Source organism: Trichoplusia ni, unplaced genomic scaffold (genome assembly GCF_003590095.1).
Source record: "Trichoplusia ni isolate ovarian cell line Hi5 unplaced genomic scaffold, tn1 tig00003889, whole genome shotgun sequence".
Lineage (NCBI taxonomy): Eukaryota > Metazoa > Arthropoda > Insecta > Lepidoptera > Noctuidae > Trichoplusia > Trichoplusia ni.
In genome coordinates this window covers 2,231-23,403 of record NW_020800469.1, presented here as the reverse complement: position 1 = coordinate 23,403, position 21,173 = coordinate 2,231, and the positions used below count along the sequence as shown (strand labels likewise).

General features: G+C 37.6%; 2 protein-coding genes across 2 annotated transcripts; both read right to left on the bottom strand.

Annotated features, from left to right (window-relative positions):
* Positions 1-9,064: 9,064 nt before the first annotated feature.
* Positions 9,065-9,718, bottom strand: LOC113508126. The gene has a single exon (XM_026891096.1). It carries the CDS (start codon positions 9,716-9,718, stop codon positions 9,065-9,067), a length of 654 nt encoding a protein of 217 aa, XP_026746897.1.
* Positions 9,719-12,080: 2,362 nt separating this feature from the next.
* On the bottom strand, positions 12,081-12,662 carry LOC113508125. Its single transcript, XM_026891095.1, has one exon. The coding sequence runs from the start codon at positions 12,660-12,662 to the stop codon at positions 12,081-12,083; it is 582 nt and encodes a 193-aa protein (XP_026746896.1).
* Positions 12,663-21,173: the final 8,511 nt, after the last annotated feature.

The window sequence follows — 21,173 nt, the reverse complement described above, 5'->3', positions numbered from 1 at the left end:
AGAGTCATGCTATAAGGATTATTTTTGTGTATCGGTTGCCGCGCTCGACGCGCGTCGTGGCGGGAGGTATAAAAAGGCGGGGGGTCCGCGCTCGAGCGTCATACAATATTTGGCTGTTGATGCGAATAGACGTTCAGACTGTTCGACCTTATTGACAATCAATAATTGTTATTTGCAAACCGTGCTTATCAGCACGACTTTTAGTCTTTGAATAGTTTATTTTTAGAATTGTTTTGTTGTTAGTTTATATAATAGGTATTAGATTAATAGTATTAGTAGTAGGTACACCTATTAGTTATTTTGGTAGTGTTTAATTGTATTAATAGTTTATTTTCGTAATTGGTAGTGTTTAATTATATTAATAGTTTATTTTCGTAATTTTTATATTATTTATTTTGGTAGTGTTTAATTGTATTAATAGTTTATTTTCGTAATTTGGTAGTGTTTAATTAAATTATTAGTTTATTTTCGTAATTGGTAGTGTTTAATTAAATTAATAGTTTATTTTCGTAATTGGTAGTGTTTAATTATATTAATAGTTTATTTTCGTTATTATTATATTAGTTATTTTGGTAGTGTTTAATTGTATTAATAGTTTATTTTCGTAATTGGTAGTGTTTTATTATATTAATAGTTTATTTTCGTAATTATTACATAATAACTATATATAATTGTAAGTGTAAGGTAGCTTCAGTTACCGTCGATTAAAAATACACAATGCCACCTAAAAAACGACCATCTTTATCTCGAAATTCGAGAGATGCTAAAAGGATGAGAAATGCGCGTTCTCAAGAATCGGCAGAGGAAAGAGCACATCGGTTAAACTCTATGAGAGTTAGTGCCTCAACCTCTCGAGCCAATGAAAGCTCTCCAGAGAGAGAGATGCGATTAGCAGCTGACAGAGCGAGACGAGCTACATCACGGGCGTCTCAAAGCTCTTCTCAACGAGAGCTGAGGCTTACCATTGACCGAGAACAACATGTGTTATCCCGAGATGCTGAAACTGCGTCACAACGAGAATTGCGTCTCACTGCTGACCGCGAACGGCATACATTGTCTCGCGAGTCAGAAACCTACACTGAGAGGGAATTGCGTCTCACAGCTGACCGCGAACGTCATATATTGTCTCGCGAGTCAGAAACCTTCACTGACAGAGAATTGCGTCTCACAGCTGACCGCGAACGTCATATATTGTCTCGCGAGTCAGAAACCTACACTGAGAGGGAATTGCGTCTCACAGCTGACCGCGAACGTCATATATTGTCTCGCGAGTCAGAAACCTACACTGAGAGGGAATTGCGTCTCACAGCTGACCGCGAACGTCATATATTGTCTCGCGAGTCAGAAACCTACACTGAGAGGGAATTGCGTCTCACAGCTGACCGCGAACGTCATATATTGTCTCGCGAGTCAGAAACTACACTGAGAGGGAATTGCGTCTCACAGCTGACAGCGAACGTCATATTTTATCTCGAGAATCTGAAACTTTAACTCAATATGAAGACCGTTTGACAAATGATAGGGTGCACCATAATGTTATTCGATCTCTCGAAGACGCACATGAGCATGAACAACGACTAGAGTCGGTACGCGAATATTATAATTCTTTGAGACAAGAACGATCAGTAAGTTTGTCTAATGAAAGATTAAGAATCGAAAATATTCGGTCTCTTGAAACGGACGAACAGCGAGAGGCCCGTCTTACTGCAGACAGATTTCGACATAGCCTTAATAACTTAGATGTACACATAGAAGATCAATCTAGAAATTCGGTGGCTTGGTCCGACAAATATAAAAGTGGGTTTGCTTATAACCTCACAATTGATTATGGATCATCTTCTGTAATAGGCGATATGAACGTGGTATGTCGTTTTTGTAATGCTTCAAAGTGGAGTAAGGAGTCAGCTGGTTTCTGTTGTTCTACAGGTAAAATAAATTTGCCTTCATTCGAAGACCCACCGGAACCTTTGAAATCACTACTTTTAGGGGAACATATACAATCTAAACAGTTTTTAGATAATATTCGCACTTATAATAGTGCATTTCAAATGACATCCTTTGGCGCTCAACAAATCTCAGAAGGTCATTTCATGCCTACTTTTAAGATACAAGGTCAGGTTTACCATTTGATAGGATCCCTTTTGCCTGAAAACCAACCTAAGTTTCTTCAAATATATTTTGTATCCGACTACAACGAACAGTCGAATATAAGAAATCAATATTTCCCGAATTTAAATACTGAACTCATATCACAACTTCAGAACATGTTGCATCAGGTTAATTCGTATGTATGCAGTTTTAAATCGGCATTAGAAGCTCTTCCTCGAGATGATGATAACAATTATAAAATTGTTATAAATGCCGATAGGCGTCCAACTCAGGAACACCCTGGGCGTTATAATGCTCCATCCACGAATGAAGTTGCTGTGGTATTGGTCGACCAGGAATGTGATAGGCGTGATATCGTTATCCGTTCCAGAGATAATCGTTTGCAACGTATTTATGAAACCCACAGGGCTTACGACAGTTTGCAATATCCTTTGATATACTGTCGAGGGGAAGATGGTTATAATTTTGCTTTATACCAAACTGATCCGCGTACAGGCGCACCTAATTATAATAAAAAGATTTCATGCCTTCAATTTTACTGTTACCACTTGCAAGTAAGACGGAATAGGTTTGTATACTTTCAACGTTTTCGTGGCTTATTCAATCAGTTTATTGTAGACATGTACGCAAAAATTGAAACCGAAAGATTAGTTTATATACGATCTAATCAAAGGCAGCTGCGCGTTGAAGAATACGTGCACCTTCGCGACGCCATGCAGCAAGATAACGATACGGTGAATATGGGTCGTTTAGTTATTTTGCCCTCTTCTTTTACTGGTGGTCCACGATACATGCACGAACGTACTCAAGATGCTTTTTGTTACGTAAGAAAATATGGACGTCCCGACTTATTTATTACTGTAACTACCAATCCTAAGTGGGATGAAATTACTCGGGAGCTTCTTGAGGGTCAAGCACCGCATGACCGCCATGATATCATAGCAAGAGTTTTTCATTTAAAATTAAAATCAATGATAGATCTACTTACCAAAGATAAAATTTTTGGAGAAGTATTGTGTTATATGTATAGTATTGAATGGCAAAAACGCGGCTTACCTCACGCACATATCCTGCTTTGGTTAAAAGATAAGGTTCGACCTAATGATGTAGACAGTTTAATCAGTGCTGAAATTCCAAGTCCGATTGCAGATCCCGTGTTATACGACATTGTTAAAACTCATATGATACATGGTCCATGTGGTTCGTTTAACGGGAATTCTCCTTGCATGCAAGACGGTCGTTGCACTAAAAGATATCCAAAAGCCTTAGTGGATGGCACTGTAACAGGACATGATGGATACCCATTATATCGTCGCCGTTCAAGAGATAATGATGGTTTTACTGTTGAAAAGCGAGTGTCTGGACAACAAGTTACTTTAGATAATAGGTGGGTCGTTCCGTATTCTCCTGTGTTGTCCAGAGCATTTCAAGCTCACATAAATGTTGAAATGTGTAATAGTGTAGAGTCAATAAAATATATTTGTAAGTATATTAATAAGGGCAGTGACCAAGCTACATTTGCTTTGAGAAATGAACATGATGAAGTTACAAGATTTCAGTCAGGCAGATATATAAGTTCTTCAGAAGCTGTGTGGCGGATCTTAAGTTTCAACATTCACGAAAGATATCCACCTGTGACTCATCTGGATGTTCATCTTGAAGGCGGCCAACGTATATATTTCAACGCCGAAAATGTCACAGAACGGTTAGAGAACCCTAGACAAACAAGTTTATTAGCATTCTTTCGACTTTGCCAAACTGATGATTTTGCAAAATCTCTTTTGTATGAGGAAGTTCCATCGTATTATACCTACGATAAGCAACGGGGTGTCTTTAATCGAAGACGCCGTGGCAGGCCTGTAGATGGCGAGTCAGGTATTTTTAAAGAACATGTTCTTAGTAGAGTGTACACCGTTCATCCTAACAACGCTGAGTGTTTCTATTTGCGATTATTATTACATACCGTGCGAGGACCAACCTCATTTATAGATTTGAGAAAAGTAGACGATGTTGTTTATCCCACTTATCAAGCAGCTTGCCAAGCGCGTCATTTGCTTGAAAATGATCAGCATTGGGATGACGCTTTAGCAGAATCCTGTGTTAGTGATAATCCACGACGGTTACGCCATTTATTTGTAACATTACTCACATTTTGTAATTTGTCAGATGCTGTAACATTATGGGAAAAATATAAAGAAAAATTTTCAGAAGACTTTCTTAGAAATATACCTAACAATGATGAAGGCACAACTAATGATAATTTCCGTGATCTTGCCATAAATCAGTGCTTATTAGCTCTTCAGGATGACTTAACAGCAGTAGGCGGTAAATCACTCTGTGAATATGGTTTGCCAACACCAACCTCAGTCGGAGAGGTAACTAATAGGGAATATTCCGCAGAGATTGGTTACAATTTAACGGAACTGCTGACAACATTAGAAAACGGTGTCCCAATGATGACTGCAGAACAACGTTCAGTTTATGACCGCGTGTGCAATAGTGTTCAAAATAATTTGGGAACAATATGGTTTTTAGATGCACCTGGAGGAACTGGAAAAACCTTTTTGACTAAATTAATATTGGCTTATGTTCGAAATCAGCGTAAAATTGCTCTTGCCGTAGCTTCATCAGGGATAGCTGCAACATTGCTACCAGGAGGTAAAACTGCTCACACTATGTTTAAAATACCAATTGATTTAGATCGCACGGAAAATCCAACCTGTAGTATTTCAAGAAATAGCGACAAAGCTAAGGTATTACGCGAGTGTAGTTTAATCATATGGGATGAATGTACGATGGCCCATCGAAAAGGAGTAGAAGCGGTAGACAGAACTTTAAGGGATATAAGACAAAATGATCGACCAATGGGCGGTATCACGGTTTTATTTTGTGGTGATTTCCGACAAACCTTACCGGTAATACCACGGGGAACCCGAGCTGATGAGGTTAGGGCTTGCCTGAAAAGCTCTTATTTATGGCGAGATAAACAATCGGTGCATTTGACTATAAATATGCGAGTGAGAACTGGAGATAACCCGGATGATAGTCAATTTTCTGACACATTATTAAAGATTGGTGAAGGTACCTATCCACAACTACACCAAGGAAAACTTATACTGACGCCTGAATTATGTTGTATGGTGCAATCTCAACCACATCTTATATCGTCGGTTTACGGTGACGTAACAAATATATTAAATAGGGACAATTCTTGGCTATGCGAAAGATCTATTTTAACTCCTCGCAATGACCAGGCATCTGAGATCAATAACAAAATACTGTCGAATATACAGGGGGAAAGCAAAGTTTATAGATCAATAAATAGAATGGTCGATGAACAAGAAGCCACTAATTACCCGATAGAATTTTTAAATTCTTTAAATATGCCCGGACTTCCCTCTCATGAAATTTGTTTAAAAATTGGGATACCGATTATTATGCTCCGAAATTTAAAACCACCACAACTTTGCAATGGAACTCGACTAAAAGTAACCCAGTTGCAACAAAATATAATCGAGGCTCAAATTTTAACAGGTTGCGGTGCAGGAGAAACCGTCTTTATTCCCAGAATACCCTTAATACCAAATAATTTTCCATTCCAATTTAAAAGGACGCAATTCCCAGTATCGGTGTGTTATGCAATGACAATTAACAAGGCTCAAGGGCAGACTTTTCGTGTTGCTGGAGTAGATCTCAGTGTCAGTTGTTTCTCACATGGTCAGTTGTATGTTGCTCTTTCCCGTGTTAGCAGTTCTAAAAGTCTTTATGTTCACGTGCCGGACGGGTCAACTTTCAATATAGTTTACCCGGAAGCTTTGCACTAAAGTATTTTCGTTTTATAGGTACCTTTACCTTACCTTTATAAGGCAGTGGTACTTATATTGCCACCAGAATTTGAACCTTAACACATTATTATAAAGTTTAAAAGCTATAAATATTTTTAAGTTCTGTGTCTTATAAAGGGTTAAGCCTTATGTGAACGTGATCTAAACAATATTACCAATATAAATAATAATAATAAATATTACCAATACATTAACTTAATACACAAGGAGTTACACGCTGACGGAGTCGCGGACACAGCTATCTATACTTTTCTGCCGGAAGTCACTATTCCACGCGGACGAAGTCGCGGGCACAAGCTAGTTTATAATAATTGGCTTTACAGCTGTTTTTTGTTTTTTTATTGACAAGTAATTTCAGGAACCTTATTTGCAATGTTTCTAATTTCTGAATGTAACTTTTGAAGGTGAGCCCATAACAATTTAAAGCGTAACTTAATATTGAGTCTACTAAACATTGATACATATATTTTAAGGTGTTGGTAGGTATTTTACAGCTGAGATGATAAAATTGTCTTAATAGTATTCTGAGCTTGTTTGAGATGTATTCAATATGGTTGGCCCAAGAGAAGTTTTCATCTACTTTTATACCAAGGTATGTTACACATTTTTGCCTTGTTAATGGTTTGAATGTGCAGGAGACTAGATTACTATGCAAGCATTCATAACTATGGGTGTAAATTGATGGAGTTATGTTGGGTAGACAAATGTGTGGAGAGTGTATAATAAGGAGGTTGGATTTATCTGCATTTAGCACAATACCATTATCGTGTGACCATTTGACGAATTCGTCTACGTCTTGTTGGACGAGGCGGCACGTCTCCGCGAGGTCGGTCCCGGCGCGCAGCACGCACAGGTCATCCGCGAACATGTATGCCGAGCTGTGTCGCAGCACGCCGCACAGACTATTGACGTGCATGAGATAGCACAGCGGCGCGCACCCCGCCCCCTGCGGCACCCCGCTCTTCACCTCCCGCGCGTCGCCGTACGCGTCGCCCAACTTTACGCGAAAGTGTCTTGATGTTAAATAGTTCCGAAACCAATTATTTAACGGCTTTTTTACTCCACACTCTTCCATTGCACTTAATAGTGTGTTTATTTCTAATGTATCGAAAGCCTTCTCAAAGTCAAAGAATACTGAAACTACAACTTTTTTATTACTGAGGTGGCCATTGACCTCATTGCAAAATTTTTGTAAAAGTGTACTTGTACTTCTGCCCTTCTGGAATCCGTGTTGGCTTGCATTAATTATATTATTTTTCTGTAGGAAATCACCTATTTGTGTAACGATACATTTTTCTATTATTTTGTTTATACTTGACACTATTGCAATCGGCCTGTAGTTTGAAAAATTTTTGCAGTCACCTTTTTTGTAAATAGGTCGTATTATAGCTTCTTTGAGTTTATCTGGATACATATGGTTTGAAATACTTAGATTGACTAGTTTCGCTAGCACTGGGCTAATTTTTTTAACAACTAATTTGAGATCACACATTCTAATGAGATCGCAACCCGGTGACTTTTTTGTGTGTTGACCCATAATTATACGTTTAATATCCTGGCCACTAATAGGTTGCCATCTCATAGACACTAAATTATTCTTAACATAAGTATTCCTATTCAACCATTTAACATTACAATTGTGTTTAATATCTTCTATTTCTTCTGTAAATGTTTTAGAGAACCTATTACATATATCCTTTTCATTTCCCTGTCCTTTCATATTGTTTAATATTTTACTATCTAATGACTGTCTAGTTTTACCTAATAATGTATTTATTTTTTCCCATAATTTCTTTATGTTCTTGTCACAATCTAATATACTTTTTTTATCATAATAATTTTTGCTTTTCGCTAAGGTTTTACTACACTTGTTTCTATATCTTGTATAGTTTATTCGTTTTAACATATTTGTTGGTTCATTTTTCCATATGGCAAATAATCTATCTCTTTCTAATAACATTTTTTTGTGATTTTCGGTGATCCATTGTTTATTATTCCTGTTTCTTAAGTTATATACTTTATTTATATATGAAGTGTTGTAAACCTCAGCGAATATTGTATTAATTGATTCATACAGTTTAAGTGGACAGTCTATAGACATCAGAATTCAGATTATCAAATTTACACGACAACAGCTTATCTCGCACCGCGCGATTATCTAAAACACGGCGCGTCGTCGCGAGCGCCGCGGCCGGCCGCGGATCTCGAGCGGGCGCGTTGCGCGGCAACGTAGTATAACTTGGTTCGAGGCGGTGAGCGCGGTTCCATTCAATCGCTATTGCGACTGGGTAATGATCGGATATTTTTGTATGGATTACAGCTGACTGAATATATGCAAGTGGGGCTCTGACATATATGTGATCAAGACAAGATTCTGTTAGCTTACCCATCACGATTTCACTACGTGTTACTTGGTCAATACATTTAACATAACCATATTCTGCAAGTATATTCTCGTACATAATGACGTGGTGATCATCTTGGTTAAGAAGGTTTATGTTTATGTCTCCGCAAAATATTGTTTTTGTACCATTCGGAATAGATTTTAATATTTTTTTTAATTCGTTAAGGAATTGTGCCTTTTTATTTTGGTTATTAATTTTTGGTGGTCTATATATTGATACGACATATATTGGTTCGTTGTCGTGATTTATAATAGTAGAAACGCATTCAGCCGCGGTCATTTCGAGCGCTAGTTCGCAGGATTGCATCGCAAGCCCCTCCCGCGCGTACACTATGACCCCTCCCCCGGTTCGCCCGGTGCGTAACAAGCCGTTTACCGTGTATCCATTTATATGATATAAATTAATTAAGTTAAAACTTATATTAGGTTCTGTGATCACTAATAAATCTATTTGTTGCTGATTGTTATGTAATAAAGTTAATAATTCGTTATAATGTTTTTTTAGAGATCTTATGTTAATATGCAGTAAACGTAAATTAAAATGCTTATTTAGGCTGGAAGTCCAGTTATTTAAGTTTGTTACATAGGTTTTATCAATCGAATTATCCGCTATTATATCTATATAATCAAGGGACGGGAATTTTACAGTAGTTATTTATCACTATTAGGCATGAAAAATTTGGGTAGGTATTTGTAGGTATGTAGGTTAGTTACTTGTCACATGTTGAGATTTCTTGAGTAGTTCGCGTAAATCATCTTCAGATTTAATCCACGTAGAGTTGTCTCCGTCACTTTTTTTCACCAGTATCTTGCCGTTATGAATCCATATGTATTTAAATTTTTCTTTTAATTGGTTCTTAGTGTTCCACAGTAGCTCTCGTGTATGTTTTGTTAGGTCTTCATTAATATATATTTTGTTCTTTTGCGAGCCACCGGTAATTGCGTCGCTATAGATGTTCTTGAGCTTGAGTCTATTTGTTAGCCACACGTTACGATCTTCCATATTCGTTGATTTAAAGCTTACAACAATAGGTGCCGGTTTGTCGTTGGTTTTGCGTTGCTGGTGACGGCTTGCCCATTCGACGTTCTCGCTGTTGACCTCTAGTAATTGTCCTAGTTTGTTAATTATCTGCATAGGGTTTTCTTCGGGTAGTTGTTCGATGCCGATTATTTCTATATTTTGTTTACGCGAGGATTGTTCGATGTCGTGTAGTTTCTGTTCGAGCGCCATGTTGGCTTTTTCCAGGTACACACATTTGTTGTTAGCATTTTGAATAGACTTTTCCAGGTGAGATATTTTTTTCTTAGACTCTTCATGTTCCGCCAGTAAGACGTCATATTTTTCGGAGAGAAGTCCCATGCTTGCGGTTATAGAATTTAATTGTTTTTGAGGCCCGGCAGTGTGTTAACTTTGTTTTGTATGTCCTTTAGTATTTTTTCGAGTCCTTGTCCTTCTATTTCCAGCTCTTCGTCATCCGATTCTTCCTCCTCGCAGTTGTTACAGAAGTTTCTTGTTCTTCCAGCTTTCATATCGGCTGTTAGGCCTTTAACACAGGTACGGTGAAATGTGCCCTGGCACGTGCCTTGGCATATGAAATGCGACCCGTTTTTTGATAAAGTCTTTTTGCATTTTTGACACAGCATTGTTTTTACACTTAATTTTACACTAATTACAGTTATTTGACAGTTAAGCACAATTATTTAGATGTTATTCGATAATCACTCGATTGCAATTTCGCGCGTGATACCTATGCGCGCTTCCGCACGCGTCCGCAGTCTATGCGCTTGCGAAGGACACTGGGACGGTATGTCTCAACATCATTTACAGACCCACTCTTGTGAACCGGCACGATATTGGCACGTTTCCATATTTCGGGAAAAACTCCATGTGAAATACATTTATTGTAAATTATATAAAGAGGGTAGCAAATAGTATTATAAGTATTTTTTAGAAAAAGAGCCGGAATACCGTCCGGTCCAGGGCCCTTGCTGGCGTCAAGCGATTTCAGCTCCCCTCGTATTCTGTTTAGAGAAAAGTGTAACTTTGATATATTAACATCAAGCTCAGTGCTAGAAGATGGTGGTTCCCAAGAATTAGGGTCGAATGATGACGGTTCATACACTGAATGAAAGAACGAGGAAAATAAATTACATATTGTAATAGGATCACTAGCGGAAGTTTGTTTGTAATTAACTGTGCAAGGAATCTTATTAGTAGTTTTACGATTGGAGATGTAAGTCCAAAAAGCCTTGATGTTAGTCGCAATACTGTCCTCGACAGAATTCATATACATTTTATAACATTTATCAACCTCTTTCTTAAATTTTGATCTATTAAAAGAAAAAGTTTCGTAGTCACTAATATTTCCATACTTTTTCCATCTTATCCAGGCAGAAGTTTTAGCTTTATAAATACGTATTAATGTTTTGGAAAACCAAATGGGGAATTAGTTGTTATTGTGCCTGCGTATGGGAGTATGTGATCTAATTATTTCAAATAGTTTTTCATAGAATGCCGAAACAGCGACATCAGGCAATAAGTTGTGAAGCAACTTAGTCCAGTCGACATCTTTTATGTCTTTATTTATATTAAAATAATCAGCTTTGTGATAATTCAATATACTTTGAGCTTTATTTTTGGAAAATAATGTAGTTGCGGGATTTACTATTTTTACATGGACGTAAAAAGCCGGATGATGCGTGTCCAAGGGTAACAAGGGATAGTCAGCCATATACGCTGTAGAATCTGTGTTAGAGTAAAATAAATCTAAAATGCGATTATTGCAATTCACTAAATCATTGTATTGTCGTAGATTTACTTCAGAGCAATGGTTGAATAAAACACGGGCTACGTTACTATAAGTAGTTGTAGCAGCACACTCCATAAATGATGATCTTTTAACCCAGTTCAGATATGGCATATTGAAATCACCGGCTAAAATGACACAGTCGACTTGAGATCGACCAAATATGGATGATAGAGAGTTAAGGAAAGTAATGGTAACATCATCCACACTATTCGGTGGTATGTACGTAGCACATATTAAATGATATTTATCGTCATAGGATGGGATTCTTAGTATAACATGCTCGGGCAACAGTAGAGGGGGAGACAACAGCAGACGAGTGGGTTTAAGTTCTCGCGAAACCGCAATTAGTACACCGCCACCATCTTTCTTTTTAGTAACAGTGCGATTACGATCATATCTAAATAACGTGTAGCGTTGATCTATATATTCGTTGTCTGAAATATCGGGTGTTAGCCATGTCTCGGTAAATATAATTATGTCATATGCGTGAGCTAATACATTAAGATAAAGTGTGTTCATTTTCGTCCTGATTCCTCGACAATTCTGATAATAAATAGATAGATTATTAGTAGCCATTATTAAAATTTTTAATATCAAAAATATTAATTATAAGCAATAATAATAATGAGCTCCTTAAGCGATAAAATGCTATGATTGGTGTAATCGACACATTAACATACACATTAAGTTTAATTATGGCAAATGAGGTATGATTATAAAAATAACTAATAAAAATCAATATGTATTATCGGAAGTAGCTTCGCAAGATACCTAGCAAAATCAGTAAGAGAGTATAATACTTTTACATAGAGAAATATGTAACGCAGCACATTAAACAAGTAAGAACCTGACATTTTTGAGAATTTACACTTTATGATGTTATTAACTAGTAATTTGCTATTTAAAGGCATTTTAAGTTTCCGTAGCAGTTTCGGTATGATACTTATTAGCAACGATTTTGCTCGATATGTCAGATTCAGTATGAATAGCAAACGTAGCAGAGTCATCCGTTTCCTTGACCAATATGGTAGCGTTACGTATCCACACGTACTTAAACTTATTTGCTTGAGCAGCTTCCCGACATTTTCGAAATAACTCCTTGTTGCGAAGAGTCAAATGTTCATTTATGTAAACGCAGATTGGAGCACCAGATATGCCAATGCGGTCAGATGTAAGCCCTTTTGATAGCCGATATGCACTAAGCATGTTATCTCGTAGTAGTCGAGTTGCAAACTTTACTATTATATTCTTAGGTCTAGTATTCTTTGAATGAGCATGGGGGACGCGATGGATCGCAATTATGTCACGCTGTGAAAGCGTCATATTAATTGCAGATGCTATGGACTCTAATACGGTGGATAGATTTTCACCACGCTTTTCAGGCACGTTGCATATCTCTATGTTACAATGACGCGCCTGTTGCTCCAACTTGTCGATTTTACCCTCTAGTAAGGATACGGTAGCCGCTCCCGAGTCCTTAATTCTTAACTCCATATCCGCAATACGCTTCGCACCATCAGTATTGTTTTCAGCATTAAAGTTCACTGTAGACTACAACTCTGATACTTCCCGAGACAACTCTGAATAATGAGATTTTAGCTCCGTTATATCCTCTTTAGCAGCATCACAATCAAGGCGCAGGGCTTTCACGTCGCTGAACATCTGTGAGAAGTCAGATGAAATTGCATTCAATTCACTTCTCAGAGTATTTATACTGTCCTTGATACTCGAAAATTGAGAGTTGATGTCGACGCGTAGGTCGCTTAGGCTTTTCTTTACCTCATTGGATAATGTTGAGATAGCCAGAGTCAACTCGCATTCAGGTTGTTTCCTTTTTCTCTGGGTGACGTTAACTACATCGACATCTTTTGTAAGATTCGGATCTGATTGTGATTTACTAGGAGATCGAAACATTTTGAAGTACCTTGCGCCTACCAATAAACGTATAGCAACGTGTAGCTCAAGAGCAAGTAGATTATGCTCCGGTATTTGAATGCGGCAAGGTCAAGCACGAATAGCCGAATGGTTCAGGCGCCACACCGTGCACGGCCAGGCTCAGGTTCGAATCCTACCAGCAGCCACCACTTTTATAAAACATCCAAAAATTGTCAACAACTTCCACGCAAAAGGGACAGCGCGCTACAGAGTTCAAGATGGCGCAGACAGTATATGGCTCATCACACAAGACAGTAAGAGAGGCACCGATAATATCACAGGTTCAATTCTCAAAAATAAGAAACTGTTAGCACCAACACAACACACGACACGACAACACGTCTGCCCACAGATAGAGCGCAAACCAAACTAATAATAACAAACTTGTGGAAAAAGTTGAACTTCGTTTTTAAATTCAAAAATTCAAATAACTGCTCAAAACTACCTCAAAATAACGAAAAATCATACGCTCATTAGGAACCACAATTTCACTACAAATTGTAATATTCTGTGTAGTCTAATACTTAGTACACCAGACTGCGATTTACTGTCCGTGCGTTCAAATACAACAAAAATATTTACACTTTTTGTGAATATTTAAACATCTTTAAATATTAAATAATAACAAAATGAACTTCCTTAATAATATTACGCTTCGTAGAAAAACGAATAGGCGAGATCCTAATATAAGTAATGTTAGTCAAGAATCGTCCGATACCTTCGAAGATAGTGTCACTGACCTCACGAATGATACGTCGTTAAATGAGGACCTCAAATTCAAACAGAAAATTAGTCAATTGAAACTAGAACTAAAGAATGCCTTACAAAAGATTGAAGTACTTTCTCTGGAGAACACAACATTGAAGCAGTTGAACAATGAACTAAATGAGAAATACAATGCAAGTGAAAATAAACTAAACATAACGCCGGATAAAATTACTCTCACTAAAGAGACACAAACTTTGCCAAACATCGGTCATCAAGATTTTGAAGGAAGCAGTATAGAACAACCACCTACATTACATACCAATTCCCAGTGCAAGAAAAGCAAACTACAGGCTACCAAACATAAAATTAATATACTGAGCACCAATACAAATATTGTCTATATCTGAGAAAACTCTTTCGAACAACTATAAAATATGCCATTACTTGATGCCACATGCTAACACTGCGCATCTCCTCTGTAACATAGAAACAAAAATACAAGACCTAACGTTACGTGACTTTTGCGTTATTATGATTGGTGAAGAAGATTTTTAGAAGTACGGGTGACTACGTTACTAAGGACTTAAACTAAGAGAAACTTTAAGGACTCTCAAACACACTAATATAATAATCTGTTCTCCGACTTTTAAATATGGATACAATTCTAATCTATATAATTGGAGAGTAAAGTAGATACTTCAACAATTTACTATACCAAGACATTTTACAACATAAATATGCATTTTGCCTGGACTCTAATAAAAACCAGGAATGCAGTTATGTTATGTTTAGCAACAAAAATAGCATTGTAAATAATTACGGCATGAGTGTAATTTTCAAGGATATTAAACAATATATCGACCTCCGTGGTCGAGTGGCGTACGCACCGGTTTCAAGGTGTCGCTATCTCTGAGGTCCCGGGTTCGATCCCCGGTCAATGTAAAAACTCACATTTCTACATTGTCTCGGGTCTGGGTGTTTGTGGTACCTTCGTTGTATCTGAATTCCATAACACAAGTGCTTTAGCAACTTACTTTGGATTCAGAACAACGTATGTGATGTTGTCCGCATTTATTTATTATTTATTATATGATAGAAATATTACAATATGAAGCGCAAATAATTGACGACTTAATGAGCGACGATTGTCATCATTCGCCGGATGAAAATAATCGATGCCAACCTACAACAACTGAAGAAAATACTCTTTTTCGTGTATAACCGTATTAATATAATCCACCAAAATATCAGTGGACTTATTTCTAAGTCAGATCTATTTACCATTTCCTTGTGTAACCTGATTGATTTAGGTACAAATATTGATGTTCTATGTTTCTCTGAACACAATATGATAGAAGATGATGTAAACTTTCTTAATATTCCTAACTATATATTGGCTTCTTACTTTTGTTGTGATAATCGTAGGGGTGGAACTTGTATTCTCGTTAAACATAATCTTAAGTTTACAGTAATTAACGCAATTGAAAAGTATAACATCCCAAATGTAATTGAAACTGTGCTATTGAATTATTAGACCATAACTTAACCATCCTATGTGTGTATAGAGTACCTAAGAGTCAGAACTGTAACAAATTTCTTGAAATATTTTTTAATAATTTAAATGATATTCTATCTTAACAAAAAACATAAATAAAAAAGTTGTAGTCTGTGGCGGCTTTAATATTGATATGTTAAAAAAGAACAAAAATACATACGTCTGAATTTGAGCACATGATCTATGGTTTCAACTTAAAACAGGCAATTAAAGAACCTACGCGGCCTAATAGTGGCACATGCATTGATAACATTTTTCACAATATACGTGGCGCTTAATCTGACCTCTTTGAATTTTGTGATCACAAAGCTCAGTATTTATCCTGTCCGGTAAAAAAAACATGTTTATCTGACTATTGGTATAAATTCAAACGAGACTATTCAAGCGATAACTTGCTAAAATTTAAAGAATACATGACAGAAATTAAGTTTACAGAAATTTTCGAAAGAAAGAATGCTGAACAAGCATTTGCTTTATTCCATAACGAATTTAAATTATTTTATGACCTCTGCTTTCCGTTAATAAGAATAAAACGTAAGAATATAACACGACCAAAATGGCTTTCTAATGGTATTAAAAGATGTATTAAGAATAAACGCTCCCTATTATGGAAATATCGACTTTCCAAGAGCCCGACAGACAAACATAATTTTAAAACTTACTCGTCAAGGTATAAAAATTTATTAATTCAACTCAAAAGTCGCAGAATAACTATCTTATTCTTAACCCTGCCAATAAGTCTAAAGCTGCTTGGTCAGTAATAAACAGCAATAAACCTAAATTTCCAACTGAAGATATCAAAGAACTGATAATCGACACGGTTAAAATCACTCATCCCACTAAAATTGCAGAATCATTTAATAACTACTATGCTGACTTAGGCCAACTAGAGAGTAATAATAATAATATACCGAAAAAAGAAACTTGCACATACGATTCCCCATTTTCTTTTTTTCTTGGCCCAGTCGATCCATTCGAAATTTTCTCCATTATAAATAACTTAAAGAAGAAAAGAAAGAAGAAAGAAAGAAAGAAAATACGTTTATTCACGCACGCGTGTGACACAGCCTTACAAACAATAAACATGAATAATAAAAAAAATAGCAGTCGTTAGAAATAAGAAAAGACGAGTTACAATTAAAAAACAGTAATGGGAAATATGTGTCACACGTGAAACGGCCCTTGCTCAGCATAATGCTGAGACCCTGTACAGGACAAAAGCCTCAGCGCTGATTTTCAGCGAGAGCCGAAGCTAACGCGATGACGTCTGCTGGGGCAAGAATTAAATAAGGTGTAAAAAATAAAGTAAACAGATATCATAATAGAAAAAAAAATACAGACTATAATCGACTAAATAGATAAATATTCCTTGGCAACACTCGGGAAGCCTTTCGCGCAGATTTGGTTCAATCCATGCCAAATATGTGAGTGTCAACGTCAAAATGTCATGTAATAAACCAAAATCATGGCGGCGCCTATCCCAAGTATTACGCAATACGCAAGAATTATGTAATGAGTGCGATGTTTATATTGATTGTGATGTTTGTAATACTGCAATTTTGTGGAAAGTGTTTGTTGGAAAGTAATGGTGTAAAAGACTTGAGAACTCTGCATGTCGGTATGATTTCCGTGGGCCACACCCCAGGTAAGTAAATTAAATAGAAATAAATACTTAGATGCGACCTCTAAACTAGCGAAATAGTGAGATAATAAATTATATTAGTGTATTTAAATTAAAATTGTATTATATAAAATTGTATTAGTGCAATTCGAATGCCAAATATTAATAATATAATATTTTATTGAGTAATTATTAAATATGTAAGTGTCTCTAAACAGGTCCGAGTATCAATGCCATGCAAAAATAGCATGGATAGTAGTTTGATGCCAAACTGCCAACATTGACAGCAATTAGGAGGCACCAGGGACGCGCCAACAGCACTGCGGCGGATCGAAGCCAAGGATTGTGGGCCGAGATCATGAGGTAAATAAACATATTTTTATGACTGTTGTACATGAAGTAGTAGTTTCTTTAGATGCTCTTTAAATGTCTTGATTGTTTTTAGGCCCCTCAATGGTGGTGGAAGATCATTCCAGCAGTGCGTGGCAGCAAACCTGAAGCCTCCCCTGAAAGCCGTGGTTTTGTGTGGGGGTGCCTTAAGGGGGTCGACATTGGAGCGAAGACCACACGTGTATTGTGATTTTCGCCAAGTGAGTTTGTCATATAAATAGTGCGGCTTGTGGCTTGTTACGACACCAAACATTAGGTAAGCTAAATGCAGTTTTCGTCTGGCATCCATTCTCAATAAGTTAAGCTTGTTTATATAGGGGTTAACATGATTCCTACGAGGAATATTTACACAGAACCTCGCGCAGGCATTCTGAATCCGTTGAATTAGCCTCTCTGTCCTAGCAAGTAGGCAAGGGCCATATACTGTATCGCAGTAGTTGAACTTTGATAGCACTAGAGTGTCTACTAGATGTTTCCTCAGTGGCACACTGAGAAATTTGCGGATACTGAACAGGACCCTCAGCCTGTAAAAGCAATTCCTAACAGTACTGTTAATGTGTGGCTCAAAATGTAATTGTGGATCCAGGGTTAAACCTAAACTGCAAGCCTGCTCAACCTGTTCTATCTTATTCCCTTTGATAACAATCTCTGGCTTGGCATTCAGTATTGAGGCTACCTGTTTTTTTGTCCCTAAGATCATGAACTTGGACTTAAGTGGGTTGAGAAGCAAGGAGTTCTCCTCAGACCAAGTCACAACTCTATGTAAATCCTCATTCATCCTTTGAACTGCAGATGCCACATCATCCCCCTTGAAGGATGTGTACAACTGAATGTCATCCGCATACATATGATATCTGCAGTTTACAAAGGAATGAGTAACGTCAGCACTGTAGAGGATGTACAATAAGGGACCTAAAATAGATCCCTGCGGAACTCCCCTACAGACCGGGAATGGAGGGGATGATAGGGTAGATCCGTCTTCCTTTTGTATTTGAACAAATTGGGACCTATCTGTTAAATAGCTCTTAAACCAATCCACAGCGTCGCTATCAAACCCGTAATAGGTTAACTTTGACAGCAGTAGATTGGTATTAATAGCATCAAATGCCCGAGAGAAATCCAGCAACAATAGAATAGACCCCTCCCCCCGATCACGTGCCTCTAGGATATTGCCTACCACGTCTAACAAGGCTGTGGCTGTCCCCCTTCCCTTGCGGAAACCTGATTGGAACTCGGGTAGAATATTATTTTCCTGTAAGTATTCAATTACCTGTAAGTAGACCACACGTTCCAGAATCTTTGACAGACATGGTAGAATACTTATTGGCCTGAGATCTTTCAGATTGACCGGGTCATTGACTTTAGGAATGGGGCGAACAATTGCACGACGCCAGAGACAAGGAAATGTACAAGATTCAATGGACTTGTTGATGATAGCAGTAATGGCTTGCAAAGTGCTAGGTAGTGTGAGTGTGAGCATGTCCAGACTGATGCCATCTACACCCCGTGCATTTGATTCCAGACCCCTGATTATTTTAAGTACTGTCTCTTGGTTGGTCTCAGTGAGCGAAAACACAGATGGACTATGCCTGCGAGAACGGAAACTGTATATCAACGAGTCATTGCCATTGCAACTCCCCAGGACGTCTAAAAAGGCTGCATTTATACTATCTGGGTTGTCAAAGTGACTAGGCAGTCGCCTCTCATTGTGGTCCGGAAGAACATCTGATTTTAAGTTACGCCACAGCAGCTTGGGATCTTTGCTTTGTTCGTTAATGTTTTTTGTAAAATATGCACATTTTTCCCTTCCCAATGCGGCGGCCGCCTCGTGTTTGAGATCCAGACAGTACTGCTTATGATGCGGTTCTTTTGTCTTATGACATCTGTGTTTGGCTTCCTCCCTCAATCTGAACATAAGACGAATATTGTCAGTGATCCAGGGTGTAGGCCGCTTGAAATAGGTCTTTTTCTTCATAGGAGCATGGAGATCAAACAGCTGGATTATGTAGGAAGTGAAAGTGTCCACCATGGAGTCAACATCACTCATGTCTCCTATGTCGGACCATGGTATCATGTGTAGGTGTTCATGGAATATATCTGGCAAGATGTCCAAGAGGGCGAAACATGACGACCCTAGGTTTAGCCCTAGGCTTTCTAAATACTGTTTCACACGTGATAAAGGAGTGGTGACCGAGCTCACTAATGTGGTGCACTTCAACATTTCGTGTGGTGGCATTTGTAGATATAATGTCAATGAGTGAGCAACTGTCATTTATGAAATGTGTGGCTTTTGTTACTACTTGAGTCATATCAAAGTTATTAAAGAATTCCATGAGCTGTCTAGACTTAGAGGTGTTAGAATTTAATAGATTGACATTGAGGTCACCTAATAATATGACATTGTCATATGGGGCTAATGCACCAATGCTAGCAGTTAAAGCATCAAGGAAAAGCTCCAGATCCTGCCAGGGTGGTCGATACGCGGTCCCTATCAAAAGTTTTCTTTTATTAATGGTGAGGCTCAGCCAAAGCTGCTCTACCGTAGGGTGTTCAGGATGAGCCTTGACACGCGCATTTATCCCATTTTTTATATAAAAAGCGACTCCCCCGCCGCGCCCACCTCGTGTAGATACAGGTCTTGGTACATGCCTAAACTTGTACCCTGCAAGAACACAAAAACTACTGGTTATGATGATACTTGCGTATCAATTTTAAAACAAGTTAGTCATATAATTTCGCCAATTCTGAATTACATTATAAATCTTTGTTTTGAACAAGGTTATTTTCCTTCATCCCTAAAAACCACTATAATTAAGCCAATTCACAAAAAAGATACTAAATCAGACATGAAAAATTATAGACCGATTGCTCTCATCTCTACATTTTCTAAAATATTTGAAAAGACTATCTATACCAACCTTTGTAACTATTTTGATAAAAACCGCATCTTTTCCGACAAACAAAAAGGCTTTAGGAAAAATATGTCCATAAACTTAGCCATATATGATTTTTTGAGTAAGATTTATCCTAGAGTAGATGCTAGACAGCCATCATTTACTTTGTATATGGATATGTCAAAGGCCTTTGATTTTGTAGACCACTCAATTTAATTAAAAAAACTGGAAATATATGGCACTAGCTTTTGCCCGTGACTTCGTTCGCGTGTAATAGCGACTTTCGGCAGAAAAGATAGCTGTGTCCGCGAATCTGTTAGCGTGTAACTCCTTCTGTTATTAAGTTAATGTATTGGTAATATTGTTTAGATCACGTTTAAACTGAATGAGGCTTAAACTATATTGGAAGTTGTTGCGTCCGAACATAAAGATTTCTAGAACTGCTAACCCGGGAAAGAGCAACGTATAACCGACCATGCGAGAAACAACTGACACCGAGATCTACTCCGGCAACACGAAAAGTCTGCCCTTGAGCTTTATTAATTGTCATTGCATAACACACCGATACCGGGAATTGCGTTCTTTTAAATTGGAACGTAAAATTATTTGGTATAATGGGTATTCTGGGGATATAGACGGTTTCTCCTTCACCGCAACCTGTTACAATTTGAGCCTTGATTATATTTTGTTGCAACTGGGTTACTTTCAGTCGAGTTCCATTGCAAAGTTGTGGTGGTCTTAAATTTCGGAGTAGAATAATCGGAATGCCAATTTTTAAACAAATTTCATGAGAAGGAAGTCCGGGCATATTTAAAGAATTTAAGAATTCTATCGGGTAGGTAATTAGTGGCTTCTTGTTCATCGACCATTCTACTCCTTTTCGATGGGCCATCGTACACTCA